The sequence below is a fragment of the Lipotes vexillifer genome, unplaced genomic scaffold (assembly GCF_000442215.2).
Source record: "Lipotes vexillifer unplaced genomic scaffold, Lipotes_vexillifer_v1.1 scaffold426, whole genome shotgun sequence".
Classification (NCBI taxonomy): Eukaryota; Metazoa; Chordata; class Mammalia; order Artiodactyla; family Lipotidae; genus Lipotes; species Lipotes vexillifer.
This window is the reverse complement of record NW_006779491.1, coordinates 2,889,786-2,916,208: the sequence shown is the minus strand read 5'-3', so window position 1 is coordinate 2,916,208 and position 26,423 is coordinate 2,889,786. Positions and strand designations below refer to the sequence as shown.

At 51.3% G+C, this 26,423-nt stretch overlaps 1 protein-coding gene across 1 annotated transcript in view; it reads right to left on the bottom strand.

The window, feature by feature from the left end:
- The window catches only part of GSG1L (GSG1 like), a 223,060-nt gene extending 203,452 nt beyond the window's left edge, over positions 1-19,608 (bottom strand). Inside the window, exon 1 of the mRNA XM_007452837.1 lies at positions 19,251-19,608. Within this exon, the coding sequence (XP_007452899.1) occupies positions 19,251-19,608 (358 nt within the window). The remainder of the gene's footprint in view (positions 1-19,250) is intronic.
- Positions 19,609-26,423: the final 6,815 nt, after the last annotated feature.

Genomic DNA, 26,423 nt, shown 5'->3' with positions numbered 1-26,423 from the left:
GGAGATGCTGGTTAGAGCTCTGAGCAGAGGTATCAACTGAGTGGAGACACTGAGACTTGTGTCCACCCTCTCCCACCCCGGCTGTGTCTGGGGAGGGTCTCCCTCCCTCTGCGCCTCTTCCAGGACCACCCAGATTTCTCCTGAGGTGGGGTTCGGCAGAGTGGGGCAGCAGGGGACAAAGCCAGCAGCCGAGAGCATGGGAGGGATGGACGGGAGTTCTTCCAGAGCTGCACCCTCAGAGAGAGAAAGCAGGGTGGACAGAGGCCCAGCGTGAAGGGGGGACAAACAGGACAGAGGGGAGGGGAGGCTCCACAAGTGTGTCCCAGAGGCGACAAGGGTACAGATCCAGTTGACTTGCGGAGAAGCTGCCTCCCATGTACTGAGTTTACTTAGGCTGTGAATGACTAATAAAATACCATAGTTTTAAGACGAAGAAACAACCCTCAGAATGGGAGAAAATACCTGCAAACGAAGCAACTGATAAAGGATTAATCTCCAAAATGTACGAACAGCTCATGCAGCTCAATATCAAAAAAACAAACAGGGCTTCCCCGGTGGCGCAGCGGTTGGGAGTCCGCCTGCCGATGCAGGGGACGCGGGTTCGTGCCCCGGTCCGGGAGGATCCCACATGCCGCGGAGCGCCTGGGCCCGTGAGCCATGGCCTCTGAGTCTGCGCGTCCGGAACCTGTGCTCCGCAACGGGAGAGGCCACAGCAGTGAGAGGCCCGCGTAACGCAAAAAAAAAAAAAAAAACAAACAAACAACCCAATCCAAAAATGGGCAGAAGACCTACATAGACATTTCTCCAAAGAAGACATACAGATGGCCAACAAACACATGAAAGGATGCTCAACATCACTAATCATTAGGGAAATGCAGATCAAAACCACAGAGTGGAATCACCTCATACCAGCCAGAATGGCCATCATCAAAAAATCTAGAAACAATAAATGCTGGAGAGGGTGTGGAGAAAAGGGAACCCTCCTGCACTGTTGGTGGGAATGTAAATTAATACAGCCACTATGGTGAACAGCATGGAGGTTCCTTAAAAATCTAAAAACAGAGCTACCATATGACCCAGCAATCCAACTCTTGGGCATATACCCTGAGAAAACCATAATTCAAAAAGAGTCGTGTACCACAATGTTCACTGCAGCTCTATTTACAATAGCCAGGACAGGGAAGCAATCTAAGTGTCCATCGACAGATGAATGGATAAAGAAGATGTGGCACATATATACAATGGAATATTACTCAGCCATAAAAAGGAACGAAACAGAGTTATTTGTAGTGAGGTGGATGGACCTAGAGTCTGTCATACAGAGTGAAGAAAGTCAGAAAGAGAAAAACAAATACCATATGCTGATGCATATACATGGAATCTAAAAAAAAAAAACAGTACTGATGAACCTAGTGGCAGGGCAGGAATGAAGACGCAGACGTAGAGAATGGACTTGAGGACACGGGGGGAAGGGTACGCTGGGGTGAAGTGAGAGAGTGGCACTGACATGTATACACTACCAAACGTAAAATAGATCACTAGTGAGAAGCAGCCGCATAGCACAGGGAGATCAGCTCGGTGCTTTGTGACCACCTAGAGGGGTGGGGTAGGGAGGGTGGGAGGGAGGCTCAAGAGGGAGGGGATATGGGGATGTATGTATACGTATAGCTGATTCACTTTGTTATACAGCAGAAACTAACACAAAAATGTGAAGCAATTATAATCCAATAAAGATGTGAGGAAAAAATACCATAGTTTTGCTAAGATGTTTTTATTATTCTCATACATGAGTCGTCACCATCATCCTTATTATTGACTTGTGACAGTTCAGAGAGGGGCTGGAGAGCCGTGATGGGCAGAAGCCCCTCCAGCACCAAAAAGCCAAGCCCACCCACTCCCACCAGCAGCGGAGGGATGGAGGGAGGAGGAGGGAGGAGCCTGGGGGAGGGACTGACCTGGCTGCCCTGCCTTTCCCACCTGCCAGTCACCGGGAGCTGAGGCCCCTGGGCAGAGCTGCCTCCTCTCGCCATGGACGCAGCCGTCCTGGAAAAGAGCAGCAAGAAGGGGCCGTATGTGCTCCTTCCCGCCTCCCGGGGGCTGTTTCAGGCTCCCCTCACTCGCCTCTCCTCCCAGCTCCTCAGGCCTGCTCTTGTGAGTGTGTGTCTGTCTGTCTGTGTGTGTCTCTGTGTGTTTCTCTCTCTCTCTGTATCTCTCCCTTTCAGTTTCTCTTTTTCTCTCCTGGTTTCAGTCTCTGTGTTTATCCCTGTGTCTCTCCATCGTCTGTATGTGTGTCCCTGTGTCTGTGACTCTCTCTGCATCCCTGTGTCTCTCTCTGTATCTGTGTGTCTCTCTGCCTCACTGCCCCCCACTCTCGCTCTCGCCCCACCTGTACGTGTCCCCTTTCTCTCTGTCTCTGTCACCCTCTTTCATTACCTCCCTTCCTGGCTCCTCTGTCTGATCTCAGCCTTTCCCTGGGTCCCTCCCATATGCTGGGTGTATCTGCCATCTCTGACCCACTCCCTGGGACGCTGGGACACAGGACCAGGCCCCCACAGCCACTGCCCCTCCCCCAGGCTCCAGCTCAGCTCCCAGAAGCTGGAGCTAGGACACCCCCCGCTGGTGTCCACCAGCAGGAAGTGGGCAGCCCCTGAGAGAGGAGCCTGCAGCCAAGTTGTCCAAAAGCCACTAGGAGGCAGCCTCAGCATGGGCAGGTTGGGGCCAGGCCACCTCTCACACCTTTCCAACACCAGCACCCAGCTAGAATCCAATGACAGAGGCCAGTGCCGCCATATTCATTTTTTGACAGTGATTCTGGCCTCCCAGTTAGAGTAGATTTAAGCAACCAGGAATCACAGGCTGGTCCAAGAGCTCAGGACTATCACCCCACTTGTCAGATGGGGAAACTGAGAACCACGTTTCCTCTGAAAACTCAGAAGAGGAAAAGCTCCTGCTTGCTCTGCTCTAAACCTCTGTCCCCATCCAGACCACATCTTCCTCAGAGTCCTGCGAGCCTGCCCAGGCTTCCACTCCAAGTGTGCTGAGGGCCTCTCCTCACCTCTGACCAGCACCTGGAAAGTCCTGGAGCCCCGGGCTCCACCCTCTGGAACAGGCCTGGGGGACTGTGGGGCACTCCCCACTGGCCAGGAGGGCCTCTGTGCTCGGCTGGCCGATCCTGCCTGCCACCCCCTACACACACACACACACACACACACACACACACACACAACCTGGCCCTCCTGGCAGCCCTCAATGCTTAATTTTGCTTTAAGCATGTCCAAGATAACGTGCACATCCCATGGAAGACGCGCATCCTGGGACATTGAGACCCTGGGTATCAGCTCTCCCACCCAAAGGGATTCTGCCACTTCCTAAGGACCACTGCGTTCTGGTCCTGGGACACCACGGTCAGAAGTTGAACATGGTCTCTGGTCTGCTCTGAGCTGCTCACTTTAGGATGAGAGGTACAAATCGTAAATGTGCACAGAAAAAAAAAAAAAAAGGTCATTTCAGTGAGTGGTAAGTGCTGTGAAGAAAAGAAACCTTGGGAGGACACAGCAGTGAGGGCTGGGGCTTGGGGAGGGTCTGCGGACATGACAGCTGAGACAAGTTCTTCGTATTTAGAGGAAGGGAACAGCAAACGCCCAGTGGTGGGAAAGGAAGCGGAGGGAGGCAACAAGGCACAGCAGGGAGCAGGAGGCTGAGGTGGGCTGGCAGCCATGCTCTGCGCCATGCTCTGCGCTAGCCCTGCCTGCTGCCTCCCTCCCAGATGCAGAATGAGAGGCCTGGATGGGAACACTGGTGCCCATGCCTGCTGTGCTCTGGAAACCCCTGGGGAAATACAGATCCCTGGACCCATCCAGCAGTACGTCCAAGGGCAAGACCCTGGGAATCTGTATTTTAACAAGTTCTCCAGATGACTGGGGCACAGCCAACTTTGGGAAACACCAGATGAATCAGAGGTTCTCAACCTGGTGTGGTCTCCAGTGTGGGCCTCGGGAAACTGTAGGCCAAATTGTGTGTTTAGGGGGACGCATTTCTCTGGATAGAGGACCCTGGTTTCATCCCAGCATCACAGAGCCCCAGAACCCCACACAATTAAGAACCTCTGACTCAAGAACAGCTGCAGTGCCTTGGCTAAAAAGGAATTAGGCCAGGGATGGAGGGCATGGCCACAGACTCCTTCAGCTCCCAGATGTATCCCTGGTGTGTAAGTAGGGGGCATCTGTTGTTCTCATCTGACCAGCATCTATTTCCCCTCTTACTGGGACAAGTCCTCGATTTTGACGAACCACCTACGATACAGTGATTGCTTTAATGGTCCCAATTCTTCACCCCTCCTGTATCCGTGCCCTTGGCCATTATAACTCTGTGGTGCCCCCCGGCAGTGACTCCAGGCTCAGCCGCATGATTTGCTTTGGCCAATGGGATGTAAGTAAATGTGACGTAAGCAGAGGCTTGAAAAGCACCTGCACAATTTGGCTTCCTCTGGCTTTTACATCTCTGACACCATCTGAGAACATGCCCAGGCCAGCCTGTTGAAGGACAAGAGGCACGTGGCCCAGCTGCCTCCTTCACTCCAGCCAATAGCCAGCGACCATCACACATGTGAGTTACCTAACATTTAGGCCCAACCTAAATATGGACCCACAGACTCCTGAGCTAAGTAAATGCTTACAACTGTCTGCCCCTGAGGTTTTGCTGTTACACAGCATTGCTGAGCCAAGGGCCAACTGACATTCCCCTTTTCCACTCTCAGGCCTCATGGCTTAGGGGGACCCGTCCTCATCAACACCATCTACCCCTCTGGCCACACCCATCAGTTCAGTCCAAGTCGGTCCAATGAGAACCAGTTCTGGGACTTTTGTTTGGAACTCTGGGGAGTAGGATCTCTTTTTGCCCTGAAGTTACTGGAAGGACAGGAGGTAAGCTCAAAGCTTCGGGGGCTGACCACAGTGGGAGAGTGCACTTCAGAATGAAGCTAATCCAGAAGAGGGCAGAGCCAAGGGCTGGAAAGAGAAATTCCCAATAACACTGTGATCCAGCCATGACACAACCCCAGACTTTTCTTAGGAGACTTTCTATCAAGAGCGACCATAGGAGAGGAACCAAGATGGCAGAGTAGAAGGACACGCTCTCACTCCCTCTTGTGAGAACACCAGAATCACAACTAGCTGCTGGACAATCATCGACAGGAAGACACTGGAACTCACCAAAAAAGATACCCCACATCCAAAGACAAAGGAGAAGCCACAAAGAGACATAAGGAGGGGCACAATCACAGCAAAATCTAATCCCATAAATGCTGGGTGGGTGACTTACAGACTGGAGAACACTTATATCACAGAAGTCCACCCACTGGAGTGAAGGTTCTGAGTCCCACGTCAGGCTTCCCAACCTGGGGGTCCGGCAATGGGAGGAGGAATTCCTAGAGAATCAGACTTTGAAGGCTCATGGGATTTGATTGCAGGACTTCGACAGGACTGGGGGAAAGAGAGACTCCACTTGTGGAGGGCACACACAAAGTAGTGTGCGCATCGGGACCCAGGTGATGGAGCAGTGACCCCAGGGGAGACTGAACCACACCTACCTGCTAGTGTTGGAGGGTCTCCTGCAGAGGAGGGGTGTGGCTGTGGTTCACCGTGGGGACAAGGACACTGGCAGCAGAAGTTCTGGGAAGTATGCCTGGGCGAGAGCCCTCCCAGAGTCTGTCATTAGCCCCATCAAAGAGCCCAGATAGGCTCCAGTGTTGGGTTGCCTCAGGCCAAACAACCAACAGGGAGGGAACCCAGCCCCACCCATCAGCAGTCAAGCGGATTAAAGTTTTACTGAGCTCTGCCCACCAGAGAAACACCCAGTTCTACCCACCACCAGTCCCTCCCATCAGGAAGCTTGCTTAAGCCTCTTAGATAGCCTCATCCACCAGAGGGCAGACAGCAGAAGCAAGAAGAAATACAATCCTGCAGCCTGTGGAACAAAAACCACATTCACAGAAACATAGAAAAGATGAAAAGGCAGAGGGCTATGTACCAGATGAAAGAACAAGATAAAACCCCAGAAAAGCAATTAAATGAAGTGGAGATAGGCAACCTTCCAGAAAAAGAATTCAGAATAATGATAGTGAAGACGATCCAGGACCTCGGAAAAAGAATGGAGGCAAATATCGAGAAGATGCAAGAAATGTTTAACAAAGACCTGGAAGAATTAAAAGAACAAACAAACAGAGATGAACAATACAATAACTGAAGTGAAAACTACACTACAAGGAATCAACAGCAGAATAACTGAGGCAGAAGAACAGATAAGTGACCCGGAAGACAGAATGGTGGAATTCACTGCTGCGGAACAGAATAAAGAAAAAAGAATGAAAAGAGGGCTTCCCTGGTGGCACAGTGGTTGAGAGTCCGCCTGCCAATGCAGGGGACGCAGGTTCGTGCCCTGGTCCGGGAAGATCCCACATGCCGCAGAGCGGCTGGGCCCGTGAGCCATGGCCGCTGAGCCTGCGCGTCCGGAGCCTGTGCTCTGCAACGGGAGAGGCCACAGCAGTGAGAGGCCCGCATACCGAAAAAAAAAAAAAAGAATGAAAAGAAAAGACAGCCTAAGAGACCTCTGGGACAACATTAAATGCAACAACATTCGCATTATAGGGGTCCCAGAAGGAGAAGAGAGAGAGAAAGGACCAGAGAAAATATTTGAAGGGATTATAGTCGAAAACTTCCCTAACATGGGAAAGGAAATAGCCACCCAAGTCCAGGAAGCGCAGCGAGTCCCATACAGGATAAACCCAAGGAGAAACATGCCGAGACACATAGTAATCAAACTGGCAAAAATGAAAGACAAAAAGCAGCAAGGGAAAAATGACAAATAACATACAAGGGAACTCCCAAAATGTTAACAGCTGATTTCTCAGCAGAAACTCTACAAGCCAGAAGGGAGTGGCATGATATACTTAAAGTGATGAAAGGGAAGAACCTACAACCAAGATCACTCTACCTAGCAAGGATCTCATTCAGATTTGATGGAGAAATCAAAAGCTTTACAGACAAGCAAAAGCTAAGAGAATTCAGCACCACCAAACCAGCTCTACAACAAATGCTAAAGGAACTTCTCTAAGTGGGAAACACAAGAGAAGAAAAGGACCTACAAAAACAAACCCAAAACGATTAAGAAAATGGTCATAGGAACATACATATCGATAATTACCTTAAACGTGAATGGATTAAATGCTCCAACCAAAAGACACAGGCTTGCTGAATGGAAACAAAAACAAGACCCATCTGTATGCTGTCTAAAGAGACCCACTTCAGACCTAGGGACACATACAGACTGAAAGTGAGGGGATGGAAAAAGATATTCCAAGCCAATGGAAATCAAAAGAAAGCTGGAGGCTTCCCTGGTGGCACAGTGGTTGGGAGTCCGCCTGCCGATGCAGGGGACACGGGTTCGTGCCAGGGTCCGGGAAAATCCCACATGAGATAAACCATTAGCCAGACTCATCAAGAAAAAAAGGGAGAAGACTCAAATCAATAGAATCAGAAATGAAAAAGGAGAAGTAACAACTGACACTGCAGAAATAAAAAAAATCATGAGGGATTACTACAAGCAACTCTATGCCAATAAAATGGACAATCTGGAAGAAATGGACAAATTCTTAGAAATGCACAAACTGCCAAGACTGAATCAGGAAGAAATAGAAAATATGAACAGACCAATCACAAACACTGAAATTGAAACTGTGATTAAAAATCTTCCAACAAACAAAAGCCCAGGACCAGATGGCTTCACAGGCGAATTCTATCAAACATTTAGAGAAGAGCTAACACCTATTCTTCTCAAACTCTTCCAAAATATAGCAGAGGGAGGAACACTCCCAAACTCATTCTACGAGGCCACCATCACCTTGATACCAAAACCAGACAAGGATGTCACAAAGAAAGAAAACTACAGGCCAATATCACTGATGAACATAGATGCAAAAATCCTCAACAAAATACTAGCAAACAGAATCCAACAGCACATTAAAAGGATCATACACCATGATCAAGTGGGATTTATCCCAGGGATGCAAGGATTCTTCAGTATACGCAAATCAATCAATGTGATACACCACATTAACAAACTGAAGTATAAAAACCATAGGATCATCTCAATAGATGCAGAAAAAGCTTTTGACAAAATTCAACACCCATTTATGATAAAAACTCTCCAGAAAGGGGGCATAGAGGGAACCTACCTCAACATAATAAAGGCCATATATGACAAACCCACAGCCAACATCGTCCTCAATGGTGAAAAACTGAAACCATTTCCACTAAGATCAGGAACAAGACAAGGTTGCCCACTCTCACCACTATTATTCAACATAGTTTTGGAAGTTCTAGCCACAGCAATCAGAGAAGAAAAAGAAATAAAAGGAATACAAATTGGAAAAGAAGAAGTAAAGCTGTCACTGTTTGCAGATGACATGATACTATACATAGAGAATCCTAAAGATGCCACCAGAAAACTACTAGAGCTAATCAATGAATTTGGTAAAGTTGCAGGATACAAAATTAATGCACAGAAATCTCTTGCATTCCTATACACTAATGATGAAAAATCTGAAAGAGAAATTAAGGAAACACTCCCATTTACCATTGCAACAAAAATAATAAAATACCTAGGAATAAACCTACCTAGGGAGACAAAAGACCTGTATGCAGAAAACTATAAGACACTGATGAAAGAAATTAAAGATGATATCAACAGATGGAAAGATATACCATGTTCTTGGATTGGAAGAATCAATATTGTGAAAATGACTCTACTACCCAAAGCAATCTACAGATTCAATGCAATTCCTATCAAATTACCAATGGCATTTTTCACGGAACTAGAACAAAAAGTCTTAAAATTTGTATGGAGACACAGAAGACCCCAAATAGACAAAGCAGTCTTGAGGGAAAAAAACGGAGCTGGAGGAATCAGACTCCCTGACTTCAGACTATACTACAAAGCTACAGTAATCAAGACAATATGGTACTGGCACAAAAACAGAAACATAGATCAATGGAACAAGATAGAAAGCCCAGAGATAATAAACCCACACACCTGTGGTCAACTAATCTATGACAAAGGAGGCAAGGATATACAATGGAGAAAAGACAGTCTCTTCAATAAGTGGTGCTGGGAAAACTGGACAGCTACATGTAAAAGAATGAAATTAGAACACTCCCTAACACCAAACACAAAAATAAACTCAAAATGGGTTCGAGACCTAAATGTAAGACCAGACACTATAAAACTTTTAAAGGAAAACATAGGAAGAACACTCTTTGACATAAATTGCAGCAATATCTTTTTTGATCCACCTCCTAGAGTAATGGAAATAAAAACAAAAGTAAACAAATGGGACCTAATGAAACTTCAAAGCTTTTGCACAGCAAAGGAAACCATAAACAAGATGAAAGGACAACCCTCAGAATGGGAGAAAATATTTGCAAATGAATCAATGGACAAAGGATTAATCTCCAAAATATATAAACAGCTCATGCAGCTCAATATTAAAGAAACAAACAACTCAATCTAAAAATGGGCAGAAGACCTAAATAGACATTTCTCCAAAGAAGACATACAGCTGGCCAAGAAGCACATGAAAGAAAAGCTGCTCAACATCACTAATTATTAGAGAAATGCAAATCAAAACTACAATGAGGTATCACTTCACACCAGTTAGAATGGGCGTCATCAGAAAATCTACAAACAACAAATGCTGGAGAGGGTGTGGAGAAAAGGGAACCCTCTTGCATTGTTGGTGGGAATGTAAATTGATACTGCCACTATGGAGAACAGTATGGAGGTTCCTTAAAAAACTAAAAACAGAATTACCATATGACCCAACAATCCCACTACTGGGCATATACACAAAGAAAACCATAAATCAAAAAGACACATGCACCCCAATGTTCATTGCAGCACTATGCAATAGCCAGGTCATGGAAGCAACCTAAATGCCCATCGACAGACGAATGGATAAAGAAGATGTGGTACATAATGGAATATTACTCAGCTATAAAAAGGAATGAAATTGGGTCATTTGTTGAGACGTGGATGGATCTAGAGACCATCATACAGAGTGAAGTAAGTCAGAAAGAGAAAAACAAATATCGTATATTAATGCATGTATGTGAACCTAGAAAAATGGTACAGATGAACCGGTTTGCAGAGCAGAAGTTGAGACACAGATGTAGAGAACAAACGTATGGACACCAAGGGGGGAAAGTCGCGGGGGGCGTGGGGATGGTGGTGTGATGAACTGGGCGATTGGGATTGACATGTATACACTGATGTGTATAAAACTGATGACTAATAAGAAACTGCTGTATTAAAAAATTAAAAGAAAAATTTTTTAAAAGAGCAACCATAAATTGTTCGTTTGTTTGTTTTCTTACGCCCATTTCAGGTGAGTTTCCCTCACTTTCAGTGAGTCCTGGTGTCCTGCCTAACATGGTCGACTCCTTTGGGGATGTCTGCCCAAGCCCCTACCTATTCCCCTGGCTTCCCCTTCCCTCTATCCACAGGATGGAGCTGTGTAATCCTACATCTCCACTCCCAGAACAGAGCAGACTGGACCAGTCATCATGGCCACCAGCACCACACTGTCCAATCAGACTGTCTCTCAAGACCATGAACCAATAACCATGGAAACAAGGAGCTGGGACTCCAATCACATGAACAACGGAGCTCTGGCTTAGAAGTTGCAAACTGGCAGGACAGGGTCTGCTCATCCCTCATAAGTGTTGGCTTTGGGCCTGCAGAGCGGGCTTCTTATTTATAATTGAATTCATTGCCAAATTTCAACCATCAATAAGTTTGGTATATATGTCAAAACAAAATTTGAGAAATTACACTTGAAATATTTTCAATTTTTCAGAAATTTTAAATAAAAGCAAGCTAATATACCTCAACAACTTAGCTAAATTTTTAAAAATGTAACATCTACAATTTTTAATATAAATAAGTTTCTGTTCATCTATTTCCATGATTTAATAAAACTATATTATTTCAATTGCTCTTATAATAACCATTCATTTACAAATGTATTATTTTATTAATAAATATCCATCTCCTGTTAATGTTTTCCTAACAGAGAAAGAATAAAACAAATAAAAGTGGCAGGTATCAATTCTTACTTAAAAAAAGAGGTTTGGTATAAAAACCTGGAGGGTTGACAAAATGGACAACTTGGCACCACACGGTCTCCCCTCCCCCAATGATAATGGTCACCTGGAGCTGAACAGTAGCTGCCGCTTTAGGCCAGGCAGACGCTCCCAGTTCCCCACAGTCCCCTGCACTCCCTGTATGTTTACTCTCTTTGGTTTCCAATCTGGCCCCTGTAGGATTTTAGTTGGTGGCTCTAGACCTGAGGGAGGACTCGTCAACTCTGGCCTCCAGGAGCCCAGGAGGTCCCGGCTCTGACCTCCGAGGCCTTTGCCTGGATTCTGTAGGCAGCAACATCATCCTTCTTAAAAACTCCCCAGGCGTAACTTTGTTTTTGTAATGTTTTTGGAAGGTATTTTTAATTCCAATTCATTAAAGACTGCTGCCTTGCTCCAATTTGAATCTCTGTTGCCATAAGTTACACTAAGTGTGGGCAGGGGCATTGGAAGGGCCACCGGAATTTCATATCTTTAAATTTGTATCATTTTTCTTAAAGAGGAACACAAATGACAAAAGTTCATGGCATGGCCGCTGAGCCTGCGCGTCCGGAGCCTGTGCTCCGCAACGGGAGAGGCCACAACGGTGAGAGGCCCGCGTACCGCAAAAAAAAAAAAAACTCCCCTTTATCCTTAAGTGGGCCTGAGTCTGCTTCTATCACTTGAGACCAGAAGAGCTTAACCACCGTGGATGGTCCCACAGGCAGCACAGAGGCCCAAGGTCACGGCATCCCTGCAAGATGGTTCTGAGTCTGGTACCCCAGGATTTAAACAGGGAGGATGACCACAGTGAACCCCCTCAGCCCTTCACAGCAGCCCACTAAATACCTCTTCTTGGGAGCAGAACAGGGGAGGGAAGAGGGAAGAAAGAATATCTGACAAGTCCATGGGAATGATGGGCACAGAGCTTGGGGCCTCTCACTGCACACAAGTCCTGAGAAGGTCTTAGAATCCCACATGCTTTCAACACGTATTCACCAAACCCTTACTCAATGCCAGCTCGTCTAGTTTCTGGGATATGGCATTACATGAAATGGACCAAGTCCTGCCACCATGGAGCTGGCATCCGTGCAGGGCAGAGACATAATAAAGAAGACAAGTGAAAACCAGAAATAGAGTCACAGATATAGAAAACAAACTTATGGTTACCAAGGGGGAAAGGGGGGCAGGGATAAATTGGGAGATTGGGATTGACATATACACACTACTATGTATAAAATAGATAACTAATAAGGACCTACGGTTTAGCACAGGAACTCTACTCAATACTCTGTAATGACCTATATGGGAAAAGAATCTAAAAAAGAGTGTATATATGTATGTGTATAACTGATTCACTTTGCTGTAGAGCAGAAACTAGCACAACATTGTAAATCAACTATACTCCAATAAAAATCTTTTAAATTTTTTTTAATGAAAGAAAGAAGATAAATGAGTGTGATATGTAGTGGGTAAGACGATAATGAGAGTGATGGGGGAATAAGGAGGGAGGGAGAAGTGCTTGGGGGTGGTGAGGTCACTGATATACATCGTATGGTCTGGGAAGGTCTCACTGAGAAGAGAAACTTTGAGCAGAGACCTGCCTGAGAAGGGAGGGAGCCTGGCAGACATCTGGGAGAAGAGTTCCCACACAGAAGGAACAGCAAGTGCAAAGGCCCTGAGGCAGGAGGTCTTGGCCTCTTCAAGGACCAGCAAGGAGGCTGGTATGGCTGGAGCAGAGCAGTTGCGGGGAGAGATGGTCAGAGAGGCAATAGGGGCAAATTTCAAAGGGCCCACGTGCTTTGGAGGACGTTTGGCTGTAACTGAGCGAGATGAGAGGCACAGGAGGTCCCTGAGCAGTGGAGGGAAGTGACCTGACTCGGATTTAACAGGATTCCTCTGGCTGCTGGGTGGAGAACAGATGGTGGGGGGCCAAGGGCAGGAGCAGGGAGCCCAGGGAGGGGCTACTGCCCTAGTCCAGCGGAGAGGCACCAGGGGCCCGGCCAGGGCAGAGCTGGTGGAACGTGATCAGGCAGGGGCTGGATTCTGACTGAAGAGCTGGCAGGATTCACCCATGGATGAGACGTGGGATGTGAGAGCAAGAGGCACCAAGGAGGACCCCAAGGCTTGGGTCCTGAGCGCCTGGAAGGTGGCAAAGTTACCTCAGTAGTGAGGAGGGGTGGGCGATGGACTCCCAGAAGGGGCAGCTGCCACTCCCACAGGACCCTGGGCCCAGCGCTGATGGATCTGCCAGGTTTTTGAGAAAAGCCATAAATCCAGATGTTTCTGTGAAGTGTCTCAATTTTCAAATATTGGCAACTTATTCAAAGATGCTGAAGACCCTGCAGGGCCAAACAAACAGATGGACAGTTTGGATCTGACCCGATGGCTATGGGTCTGCAGCCTCTGACACGAGGTCAGGTCACCGAAAGCTCCATTATTGAGTGATTGCTGTGTACCAGCCAAGCATCCACGTTATCTTGCTTTAGCTCCAAGGACACTATCATGAGGCAGATATCATCGTCCTCTTGTCCCAGCCAAGGAAACTGAGGCCCAGAGAGGGCAAGCCCCTGCCAGAGGTCGCACAGCAGGTGAGTGGTGTCATGGTGGCTGGAGCCTGAACTGTCTGACCCCAAGGCCTGTGGTCATGGGGTGCTCTGCCGCCTCCATCAACCAGACAAAAAACAAAACAAAACCCTCATTTTACACATAAGGAAAGAAAAGGCCACAGAGAGAGGGAGTGTGACTTGTTTAAAGTCACTCAGCAAGTTGGCACTGGAGGCTGGACTTGAACCCAGGGTTCATGACACCTGGTGCAGCGTCCTTCTCAATGAGGCCTCTTGGAGGTGCCTGGGGAGGCTGCGTGAACTGGGTTGGGGGGACGGGGTGCAGCACAGCACCACAGGCAAGAGCCAGGCTCTGGAGCCTTCTGCATATCACAACTCTGCCACTTGGAAGCTGTGTGACCTTGAACAAGTCACTTCACCTCTCTGTGCCTTGGTTTCCTCATCAGGTGTAACCATGGCACCTACCTCATAGGGCTGTTATGGGAACAAAAGGAAGTAACACTTTTGGGGGCTCAAGCCATGCCCTTCAAAGTCCAACTCTTCATGTATCAGCTGCTCCTGGCCTAATATTACACCAACGTATTCCCAAGTGCCGCAGGTCCCCAGGTTGGGGACATCACATGCGTCCTCATACTTGTGAAAATGTAGCAGCATGATATAAGGGACGGACAGAAGAGCTGGGGTTTTCTGTAGAAATGAAGGGGAAGCAAGAAAGGCAGGGGGGTGGCAGGGGCCTTCTCCTGAGGAGCTATGGGCCCGCCCCACACTCATGCATATGTGTGTGTGTGTGTGTGTAAGGAGGGGTAGATGTAACAGAAGCCTCAGCGGAAGGGGAGGGGTCCCCGGCCGGGCCCCATGCTTCCCTGCAGCATAAGAAGACACTCAGAGCCTGGCAGAGAACCGGACACAAAGAACAACAGACATAACAACCAACATCTATCCCACAAATGTTGACTGAACACCTACTGCTGCCAGTGTCCTGAGCACTGGGGAGCCAGCCATGAAACAACACAAACTCAACCTCCACCTTCACGGAGCTGGTGGACCACACACAAAACAAATGAGGAACACTGAGGAAAAGTCAACGGTGGCAAATGCTAGCAGAAAAATCAAGCAGCAAAAGTGTGGGGAGATCAATATTGAATGGGGTGCTGGGAAAGAGCTGACTTCAAGAAGTTTCCAGAAACAGTCTTGTGGCCAACTGGGGGGAAGAGCATTCCAGGCAGAGGGAAAGGCAGTGCAAAGGCACTGAGGTGGAGCGTGCCTGGTGTCAAGAGCCAGTGTGGCAGAAGCCAGTGACCAGGCGGGAGGAGAGGACCCCAGAGAGGCAGAGAGGCCATGTAGCCAGGGAGGGGCTGAGGGCCACCTTCACACAGGGCCTCAAGCTTTGGGGAGGATGTGGCTTTGACTCTAAGTGGGGGGGGAGGGGCAGTTGTCAGAGGTGGGCTGTGCAAAGGAGAGACAGGATCTGATGATTACTCAGATGCAGGGTGGCCAGGGGACTGGCAGGGGTGGGGGCAATGGTGGAAGCGGGGAGGCTGCTGCAGAAGTCCACAGGAGAGACGTGGGTGGCTCAGACAGGTGGCAGCCCAGAGGTGACCAGGGGCACTCACACACCCAACAGGTGCCCGGCACTTCCCTGTACTATTTCACTGAATCCTTGCACCATGAGCAGCTGCTAGTTGCTCTGATCTCCCTAACCCCATTCTACACGGCAGCAAACTGAGGCCCTCGCCCAAACCACACTGCTAAAAAGAGGCAGTGCGTGGCATCCACCCTTTACAAGAGAGAGTGGGCACTGTCCCACCCATGACAGGGGAGAGAGTGGGTTTAGAGTCAGGACACCAAACGTCCAGCTCCTCCTCCCCCTGACTGGTCTCTCCCTTCTCTCTGGCCGCCCCAATCGCACTTCCCTCCAGCCACCCTCACAAGCCCTCCTAGACCCTGCCACCCCATCAGTCCTCCGGAGCCACCCATTTCCTGAGGTTCCAACACACACTCCCTGAGACTGAAGTCCAACATCACCTGTGCTCCCCGTCAGCACAGCCACCTGCCTGCCATCCCCACCTGCCCGCCTCCAGACCTTCACTCGTGACGCCTCCAGGCCTTTCTCTGCTGCCCCTCCAACCCCAATGCCTGCGTCTGCACCCACCCGAGCCTTCCGAGCATCTAATCCAGAAGAGAAATCCAATCTGCGTGAAGGGCTTGGGGGTAATTCTGTGTCGAGGCCACACTTCTCTTTCTGTTTGTTGAATGAGGCTGATGCTCCTTCTTGGAGGAAGGAGAAAAGCTTCCTTTGTGCCGGGTCTGGGGAAATTGTGTCTGTTTAGGACAGGCTGCAGTTTTCTTTGTGAACGCCGTAGATTTTTCGTGTGGGAAAAGGGTTTATTAGATTTCCCTGTGGCTGCCCAGAATGGGGAGAGGTTTTTCTGAGCACAGAAAGAAATTACCAAACAGGCGTTTGAGAGGAAGGAACATTTAGCAGCTGCTTCTCACGGAGAGGTTAGTATTTCGTGGTTGGTGTTTTCATTGGAGTGAACATAAAATGCAGAGAAAGGAAGAAAGCCTTCCCTGTAGTTTCATGGGCATGAAGGAAGGAAGTTGGTCCTTGATGTTCTGGCGGGGACGACAGGATTTTGTTCGGGGCGGGGAGGGCTGTTGGGGTTTTTTTTTTTTTTCTCTTCAAGTAGAAAATAAATTTTAAAATGGTCGCAGAACCCAGAAGAAAGGTTGTCATAGCAACAAAAGTTTGAGGCCAGGTACCTCCTGACACCCTTTCAGTACCGTGACCATGGAGGGGCAGGATTTGGGCACTGTAGGATCAGTGGGGGAAACCATCCAAAGCTTGGCTCAGACCTCCCAAATTTCTCACCAGCACTGACAGGCTGATAACTATTTTCCAAGCTCCCAGGGAGGAAAATTGTGATTTTCTGGGAGGGGCGATCTCTAGCCAACAGTGATCAAGAGGAAAGAGAAAACTGTGGGTTTGGTTTATTTACCCAACAAACTAACCATCAATGTTTTTACTAACCAAGGACTGGGGGTGAGGGTCTTATGCTGAGCCCCCCAGATCACACCTTTCTCTGACCCCCAACTGCACCATTCTCTTCCCTGATCACTTCATTTTGATTCCTTTGTGCCCCATGAAGACAATTCAGGTCCCCTCATCAGCTGTGAGGCCAGAGGAAAACCTCTCTTAGCTTCAAATTCCTCATCTGAAAAATGGGCACCATAGAAGTGCCTGCCACAAGGGTGTTGGCAAGGATTCAACAAGATCCAGCCGGTGAGAAGTTTTAACAATGTCTGGTACACATGAAGGGCTCAATAAATGTGAGCTAGCATTGTTTCTAATTAACAATTTTTTTAATGCTTAGCTTTAAACATTCTGTGTCAAGCTCTGGAGGAGCTACACGGGCAAGCTACAGGGAAATAACTGCAGGAGTTGGGGGGCGTGACCTTCAGGAAGAAGCTAGGAGAGACCTCAAACAATTGAGAGGCTCAGCTGGCCAGTGAGGGCCCAGGCACTCCATGGGGCAGAGACAGGGCAACTCCGCTGCAGGACACAGCATTGGATTTAAGTGTGTACATAAAGAAAAGGGCAGGGAGTCTGCGTTTTTACACGAAGGAGAAACTTGGTGAGAGGCAGAGGTGAGGTGGGGGGACCCTACCCCAAAGGGTGCAGATATTTCCCAGGATGAGGCATTCCGAGGCCTCCATGGGAGAGGAAAGCAGGGAATTTTAGCCGAGATGTCTTTTAAGGTTAATTATTATTAAATCATTAAATTATTATTATTATTACATCCCAGAGTAAAAATTCAAGTCCTGAGTGCACACCAGAAGTGAGTCTGATGGGGTGAAACTGGTCAGGGGTGGGACCCTATTCGGAGTGTCTTTGGCAAACAGCCGGCATCAAGCAGGTGGTCCCAGGAAAGTTCAGTGGGGCACCCCTACAGGCAAGACAGAGCAGGCAGCACCCTGGGAAACCTCTGGTTCATGGTCCCGAAGCCTCATCCAACATTTATCCTGCAAATAGGTATTGAAGACCTTCTATGCACTAGACAAGTACCCAGAAACTGGGCATGGCAATGGACAAGACGGCTAGGGCCCTGCCCTCATGGAGTGACATCCTATAGGTAAGGGAGACAAGAAGCTGGTGACCAAAGACATGCCCCCAGAAAACTTCAGGTGTGTCAAGTGTGATGGGGGAGATAAAAATGGTGATGAGCTACGAAGATGGGGAGACCCTGCCTCCAAAGGGGGATAGGGAGGTCTTCTCTCCAAGGAACCCGACCTGGGAAGGCGGGTCAGGAAGTCCCATTGGAGCTCAGGAGGAGCCAGCCAAGGAAGATGTGGGGAAGGGCATTCCAGGCAGAGGCAGCAGCCTCCCCGGGTTTATTTCACACCTTCCTCCCTCTGTCCTTTAAACCAGTCAGGCCAACGCCGTATTCAGGGCAAACTAGCGGTTGTGGCCCACTCCTGTCTACATGAGACTACACACAAGGCCCACGCTGACATCAAAGAGCTAGGCAGGCACGGGGGAATTTTAACCTTGGGCAAAGAGGTCAATTCCACTCAAGAGGGTCCCCAGACTTGGACTCGGAGCAACATCGTCTGGGAGGTACCGGGTGGTGTGGACCAGCATGCCCAGCATGTGGTACAACCACTGCCAGGCAGCTTTCCCCTGAGCCCTGCCCTAGCCTCAATGCCTGCCTCGGGGACACTTCGGCCCTGGCTGCCTCCGGCGGCAGGTCCAGGAAAGGGTGCGAGGCCGAGGGAACAGTTTGATCTGCCTTCTGAAGAGTCCCCCCACCCCGCGCCCCAATTCTGATCCGAGCCTCGCCGAGCTGTCCCGCTTTCCTGCCGCATATTCTCCCGGGCAGGGGCCGGGACGCGAAGGGCTCCCTGCCGGGAACCCACCAGACTGCCCCCACTCCTCACTCCCCGTGCTGCCCAAACCCGGTCCGGGAGCGGTTTAGTGCGGGCTGGGGATGGGGGTGGAAGAACGAACCCCTCGGCTTCTGGCTCTGTGGATCTGCGGTGGAAAGGGGCGGCTGACAGCAACAGTCCCTGCGCCAACACCACCGCCACCCCAGGCGGGAAGGGATGGGTGGGAGTAGCCAGTGCCCCGCGAAAGGAAGAGGGGGAAGGGGCGAGCATGGAGATGAGTTCTGGCTCGGAAAGGAACGGGGTGGGTGCCGGGAGACGCGCCTCTCCAAGGCGCGGCGACGTCCCCACAGGCGCCTGGTGCTCGGAAGGGGCACGAGCTCTGCCCGAACCTTGAAACGGCGGAGCGTCCCGAACGCCATCATTCGACACCCCCGGACCTGCCCACCGCGCTCCCCGCCCCCGAACGTTCGGCCGAGCCTGCGGAGCGCGGGGCACGGCGTCCTGGCGGTGGCGCGGGCCGCCGGCCCGGGCGCGAGGAGGGAGCGCGGGTTTGGGTCTGGGGCGCCGGGGCCGCGCAGCCCGGAGGAGCCGGGAGCGGAGCCCCGGGGCGCCGCCGCTCACTCACCGAGCCCGCCGAGCTCCTCCTCGCACGAGTACCAGATGCCAGTGTGGAAATTCCTGAAGAGGAAGCGGTCGTCGCCTGTCTCCCAGCTGTAGAGCTCGACGCCAGGGGGGCCGTTCCCCGCGGCGGCGGCGGCGGCGGCGGCAGCGGCGGCGGCGGCGGGGGCGGCGGTGCCGTTGGCCGTGGCGTTGGCGCCCGAGTTGGGGCAGTTGGCGCTCCCGCCCTGGCCGCAGACCGGCTTGGGCACCCGCTGCGTGCCCTGGCACCAGTGAGTGGTGAGGAAGGCGGTGGTGGCGAAGAGCAGCGCCAGCAGGTTCAGGGCCACGGCCAGGAGCGCTCGGCCGCGGCGGTTCGTCTTCATGCCGCCCGCGCCGCCGGGACTGCGCCGCCGGGGAGCTCCGCGCGCGAAGTTGGCAGCCGGCGCCCCGCGTCAGCGGCCGCTGCCCGCCGCGCCCCGGGGCTCGGGCGCCTGCGATGGGCGGCGGCGGACGCGGCGCTGGCCCATGCCCCCGCCCCCGGGGTGGGGGCGCGGCGCACGGGGGGCGCGGGGGGCGGGCGGTGGCGGAGCGGCTCCTGCGCGCCCGGAGCCCGGAGCGCGAGTGCACCTCGGCGAGGAGCCGCTGGCGCCTGGCAGCGGCCACGGCGCAGGGACGCGCGCCCCTCCGTGGGGAGACACCTGCAGGCGGCCGGCGACACTGTTCTGGTTCCCGCCCTCACTGGGAGAGGGGGCGCCCCACGCCGGGCGCTGGCGGGGGCCCGGCAGAGAAGGGCGCCCCCTAAAGAGACCCGCACCCGAGTGGAGAGTCTGAGAAGCAAAGAGAGTGCCAGAGAAGGCGCTCTCGGAGAAAGAGGCTTCCCACCGGGGACGTGAGGCAACAAAACCAGCCAGGAGGGGTCATCTCACACAGGAACCAGAGAAGTCCCGCCCTCTGGAGAGAAGGGCAGAGCCTGCTGGGGCTCCCCACAAGGAACATGGACCGGCAGCACCCTCCCCCGGAGGCCCGGTAGGGAGCCCCAAGAAGGAGCCCCAAAGAGTCTGAGCTGCAGAGTTGAGTTTTTTGGGCTTCCCACACCCAAGAAGCAGCAGGGCCCACTGAAAAGGATGCCTCATTACTGATCCTGGAGTTGCAGGACCTGTCAGGAGGGGCACCTCACCAGAAATGCAGGGTTGTAGAGTCTAAAGGGCTTGTGCTTCCCCTGGGGGTCTCCCGGGGAGATTTGGGCTGTGTGAACCAACAGGACAGGCTCCCCTGGCAGGATGAAGCTGCAGTCACCCGGGCTCCTTATCATGGCATGGTACAGCGCGAAGGGTGACAAAGAAGTGTGCCACACAGGATGCCAAGTGTTGGATATGACGAATGGGACCTCCCCATGCAGGCATCCCCACCCACCTGAGATCCTTAGCAGTATGACCCAAGGAGGTACCACACCAGACACAAAGTTGTTGCAGTTATCAGGCAGGGGTGCCCTACAGAGGCTGCCAACCCAGAATCTCCAAGGTGGGGGGTGGGAACAGAAAGGTCAAGAATACTGACTTTGGGGTCAGGCGACCCTGGGGCTTGACCAGCTGTGGGCTTTGAACAAGTTATTGTACTAAACCTTTCTGAGTCTCAGTTCCATATCTATAAAAGGGAGGAGGGGGCTTCCCTGGTGGCGCAGTGGTTGAGAGTCCGCCTGCTGATGCAGGGGACACGGGTTCGTGCCCCGGTCCGGGAAGATCCCACATGCCGCGGAGCGGCTGGGCCCTTGAGCCATGGCCGCTGAGCCTGCGCGTCCGGAGCCTGTGCTCCGCAACGGGAGAGGCCACAACAGTGAGAGGCCCGCGTACCGCAAAAAAAAAAAAAAAAAAAAAAAAGGGAGGAGGAATACTGGGCTGTCGGAATGAGATCACACCTGCAAAAAGCACTTGGCACATACTAGGTGCTCAATAAACGCTGGCCATCATCATCATTATTATTATTATTAACATCTGAACCAAGATCAGAGGACTAAATTCACACAGACCTTTTCAGGATCTCTTGTGCAAGGTGGGATTGCCCAGCTATGAACGCTCCATCCCCACCTCTGCTCTAAAATAACCATGTCCCCTGAAGCCCCGTCACACTGCAAAGCACAGGGTGCCCGGATGCCCAGGATGTGCAACAGTTAATTGCATGTTGATTACAAGAGCTCATCTGAATTCTGCCCAAGCTGAGAACTGCTCCAACAACCCCCTGCTTGTGGAGTGGCAGGGCTTGCAGAATTCAAGGTTAAGGGATTATGAATTGCCTTACTCTAGTGGGTGAGCCTGTGCTCCCTGGCAGCTGCTGCTACTTTGCCTGGGGGTAGGTGAGAATAATTGTGGGCAACGTTCCTGGCAGGAACCCATATGAAGGATGGCCAAGGGTCTCCAGACTTGTTCATTAGATCCCTTTTCTGGCCCTAGGCAAGGCGTTCCCAGCTATTTTGAGGAGGACCTCCATTCAGTATTGAGGGTATTGGTTGAGAGAGAAAATACATCATGGCCAAACAGCTGAAAAGAATTCAGTGACACTTTTAAAAGGCCGAGCAATATTCATCGGGGGAGTATCTGTACACATTTGAAAACCAGCCCCTCAGATGTTGGCTTGAGACGGTGGTTCATGTGCGTGTGTGTAGCACTCAGGGACCTACAGGCTGGGAACCCTGTCCTGGGCATTCAAAGCCAGGAGAGCCCAAGTGACATATGTCTCAGGGGCCACACTCTCTTAAGAAGTACCCAGAAGAAGCACAGAGGGGTTTGAAATTTCCATCTAAGACAATCTTCCACTCTCTGAGTGCCCATTGGATGCTCAGCACCAGAGAGAAAAGAGCATGAACAGCATTAATAAGTACGTTGTAGAGTCGGCAGGTGTTAAGAGCCAGGGAGAACAATAAAGCAGGGAGGAGGATAGAAGTGAAGGTAGCAGATTGTAATTTTAAATCAGGGCTTCAAGGAGATCTCACTGGGAAGTTGACATTGGAGCAAAGGCTTGAAGGAGGGTGGGAGCAGGCCATGGAGATATCCCAGGAAAGGAGGTTCCAGGAAGAGGGAGCAGCCAGTGCAAAGGCCCTGAGGTAGGGGATAACTGAGAAAGCAGTGTGGCTGGAGATGAGTGAGCAGGGAGAGTAGAGAGGTGATGGGGGGAGGGGACAGGTCATGGTGTGTGGAGTCAGTTACAAGGACTCCAGCATTTACTCTGAGTTGGGTGGGAGCCTGGGGAGGTTCTGAGTAGAGGAGAGACATATCTGACTTGGAGTATAACAGGACCACTCTAGATGCTGAATTAAGAAGGGGGAAACAGAGACCAGCTGGGGGCTAGTGAGTGAATCCGTGCAAGTAATGCCAGCGGCTCAGACCAGGGTGGTTGCAACGAGGTTCTGCATCTGTGTCAATTTTCAAAAGCAGATCCAGCAGGATCTGAGGTGGGATGTGTAAGACGCCTTTGAGGTGTTTGGCAGGAGCTGCTGCAAGGACGGAGCTTCCCTGTGCTGAGCCGGAGCAGGTGGGGGCGGGGCGCGGGGAAGCTCCAAAGTTCTGACTGATGTTGCCCTGGACCTTGTACTCGAAGTAAGGATAAGGACGAAGGGGTGGAGATTGTGCCACCAGAGGGCGCCGCTGCATGTGTCTACACACCCTTCTGGAACCGAATCCAAACTCATGAGCAAGCCCCTTGGATAGGATACGTATTTTTATCCTCAAATAATGTTACAGTTGCCTTGGGTGTGGACAGGTGTTAAAGAAAAATTATTCATGACACTTGTTCAGACGGTAAGGCAGCCTTTATTCAGGGACCACTGCAAAAGGAGTTTTGCCACAGGAGAGAGATTGGGCTGAACTCTGAACACAGGGACAAGAGGGGATTTATAGCCAAGGAGCAGGGGGGCAGTCAGTGGACGGAGGAAACCTCAGGGCTGGGGGGATTCTGGCTAAAGTGACTTGACAGGATTGACAGGATTCCTGCTGAAGGTGGCCCAGCAGGATAAGCTGTCTGGAGTGGGGAATGAGGAACTTGATTGGGTTTCAAGGAAGACAGTAGGATTCTTGCTAAAACTGGAGTAAGCCGGCCAAGGACAGAGCCTAAGGTCAGGGCCTAGTTGAGAAAAGGGCTCAGAGGAGCCCGACTAAGGTTTGGTCAAGGAGGGTCTTTGCCTGGGGGTGGGGCTGAGGTGGGGAGGGAGCTTGTTCAGGAGGCCAGAAGTGTGGGCACAAGCCCCTGTCCCCTTCTCTTCAGACACTGTCAAAGGCCAAGGCGTCCTGTCTCCCAAGACCCCCGACCAGGGATTGAACCCCGGCCACGGCAGTAAAAGCACCGAGTCCTAACCACTGGACCGCCAGGGAATGCCCCCAATGCCTCTGTTTAACCTGCTCAAGTACTGCCCTCTGCCGGCCCCAGGACAAAGTCTAGATGCCCCAGTTTGCCTTTCCAGGTCCTGTATGGCTGGCCCTGCCCACATCTCAGCCCCTCCCATGCCGTAGACACAGCAAGCCACTTTGCGCTTCCTGATAACCTTGGCTGGGACAGTCCCCCAGGCCTCGCCCACCTCCCTCCCTCCCCCTCCCTCTGCCTGGGTGCCCTCGCTGTGCTGATCCTGTGCGTTCTTCAAAGTGCTGGTCACACATCGCTCCACGTGCGTCAGAGCCTTCCTTGGCTCTGTCCTCCTCCGTCTGGCCCTTCATCACCCCTCCTCTGAGCTGTGATGTCTGTGTTCATGCTCATCTCCCCCACGGGCCTGGGGGTCCCTCAAGGTCACCTCCACCAGCAGCCTGCAGGCCAAGTCTGGCCCATGAGCATGTTTTGTTTGGCCTGGTTGGAATTGGCCTCCACAGGGTGCTAAATTTTCATGAGTTGCCAACATTCAATAATCATGATTTCACATAAAAATCTAGACTTTCAGCTTCTCTGGCAAGATCAATTTACCTGCCGACACTGGGCCTGCATTTTTGCCTGGCAACCATTGCCAAAGTTCCCCGTAAAGCAGATCACAAGGGACCACAGTCCTACTGGGCCCTTCCATCCTTAGGGACACCTGTGGGGAGCCCCTCGGGGCATTCAAATTTGAGAACCTGGAATCAAGGCCCCAAACATTTTTGATAACACCATTTAGCACATCTGTGGTGCTAAAAGTCAGGGTGATGGTTAGTCTCGAGGTGGCATAGTGACTGCAAGGGGCCCCTGGCGGTGGGGCTTCTGGGGGCTGGTCACATAGGTGTGTGCACTTTATGAAAACTCATTGAGCCATACAGTTGGGAACTGTGCCCTTTTTGTTGCTGTTAATAATGAAATTCATACTTTTCAGGAACCATGAATGTGCTTTGAAGGGACACGACCCAAATGCATCTCACTTTCTACTTGGAGTGGGCTGCTGCAAACACTCTCACCAGCTTCTGGACCTCCTAAGTCACTTCCTGTTTTCTTTGTCTTTTTTTTTTTAATTTATTTATTTGTTTTTATTTTTGGTTGTGTTGGGTCTTCGTTGCTGCGCGCAGGCTTTCTCTAGTTGCGGCGAGCAGGGGCTACTCTTCGTTGCAGTGCACGGGCTTCTCATTGTGGTGGCTTCTCTTGTTGTGGAGCATGGGCTCTAGGCACGCGGGCTTCAGTAGTTGTGGCACATGGGCTCAGTAGTTGTGGCTCACGGGCTCTAGAGCACAGGCTCAGTAGTTGTGGCGCATGGGCTTAGTTGCTCTGCGGCATGTGGGATCTTACCAGACCAGGGCTCAGACCCGTGTCCCCTGCATTGGTAGGCAGATTCTTAACCACTGCGCCAGCAGGGAAGCCCAGTCACTTCCTGTTTTCTAAGCCTTCAAAATAAAGCTTGGGAAACCAGAGCATTTCCGGCCTCCAGGCCCTCCTAATTATCGCAAGGGATTAGCCAATTTCCAATTACTGGTGAGGTTTTTTAAACATTGACTCCCAAGGTATCTAAGCCTAATACACACTTTACTCCCTGGTTCAGATGCCTCTCCAGGGCTTCAGTGAAAGCCGGCCTCGCGACGCTGGTGTGTTTATGAGGCTGCCTGCTGCTTGGGGCCAGTGCTCCCAGGGGAGGAAGGGACCCTGGAGCTCTGTGCAATCAAAGAAGTCCCAGGGTGTGGGGTGTCCGGAGGAGAAAGGAAGCTACTTCATTAGCAAGTGATCAACTGGAGGTTTCTTTGAAACTGTCTTAACTCTTCCAACAACTATTCAAGAAGAATTTAACAGGCCCTGGCTCTGTGCTAGGCTTTCAATGAACAAGACCAACCAGGTCCATACCTTCATGGGGCTATGTTCTAGAAGAGGAGACAGCAATGAGCAAGGAAACCGCTCATACATTCAATAATTGCAGATGGTGAAACAGGATGCAAGAGACAGCAACCAGGGGCCTCACTGAGCGGGGACGGTTGAGCTGGGGTGTGTTAGCAGATGTCCCGGATCGAGGGTGGAAGGTCTGAATTTTAATCCTGGCTCTGCCACATCTGGGCCACCCCTACCTCTCAGAGCCTCAGCTTTGTCATCTGTAAATGGGGAGGGGGAGGGGGCATCAACACGTGCTGAGCGTCCTCACCACAGGAGGAGACTTCCATCCCCTGCCACTCTCAACCCTCACAAGGCTAGTTGCCTCCATTTGACAGATGAGGAAACTGAGGCATGGAGAGAGAAGAGGCTTGGAGTGCAGGGGGTTGGGGAGAGCTCCTATCCCACGGCCTCGAACATCAACCCAGGAGCTAAGATCTTACCCCATCAGCGATGAGGATCCAGTGATGACATAGAACATGACACACCCAGGGCTGTGTTTCTGGAAGGTTGCCCAGGGGGCCGGCAGGGTGGGTGGCTGGGAGGTAAGGAGTCCTGGAGATGTGTCAGGAGGCTCATGCTGTGGTCCACACCTGCTCTGGTGATGAGACGGAAGCCTGGGCTTGTTATCTGGCCGCATTCACAGAGAACAGGCTAGGGCACACATGCACCGCAGGACGTCTGCTCAAAAATGTGCTCAGAAACCACAGCCATAGAGTGACCAACAAATCAACCTCAGCTCTGACGTCCGGGTCAGGAGGGAAGTGAGCCAGTCCTGGAGAGAAGTGGGAGGAGGACAGGAGGGCCTCACACTGGTCCCCACCATCAGCAGTGATGTCCTCTGGATGACAGGCCAGGGAAGATCTCAGGGGGATGGAGCGTGAATGAATCACGAGAAAGAGTG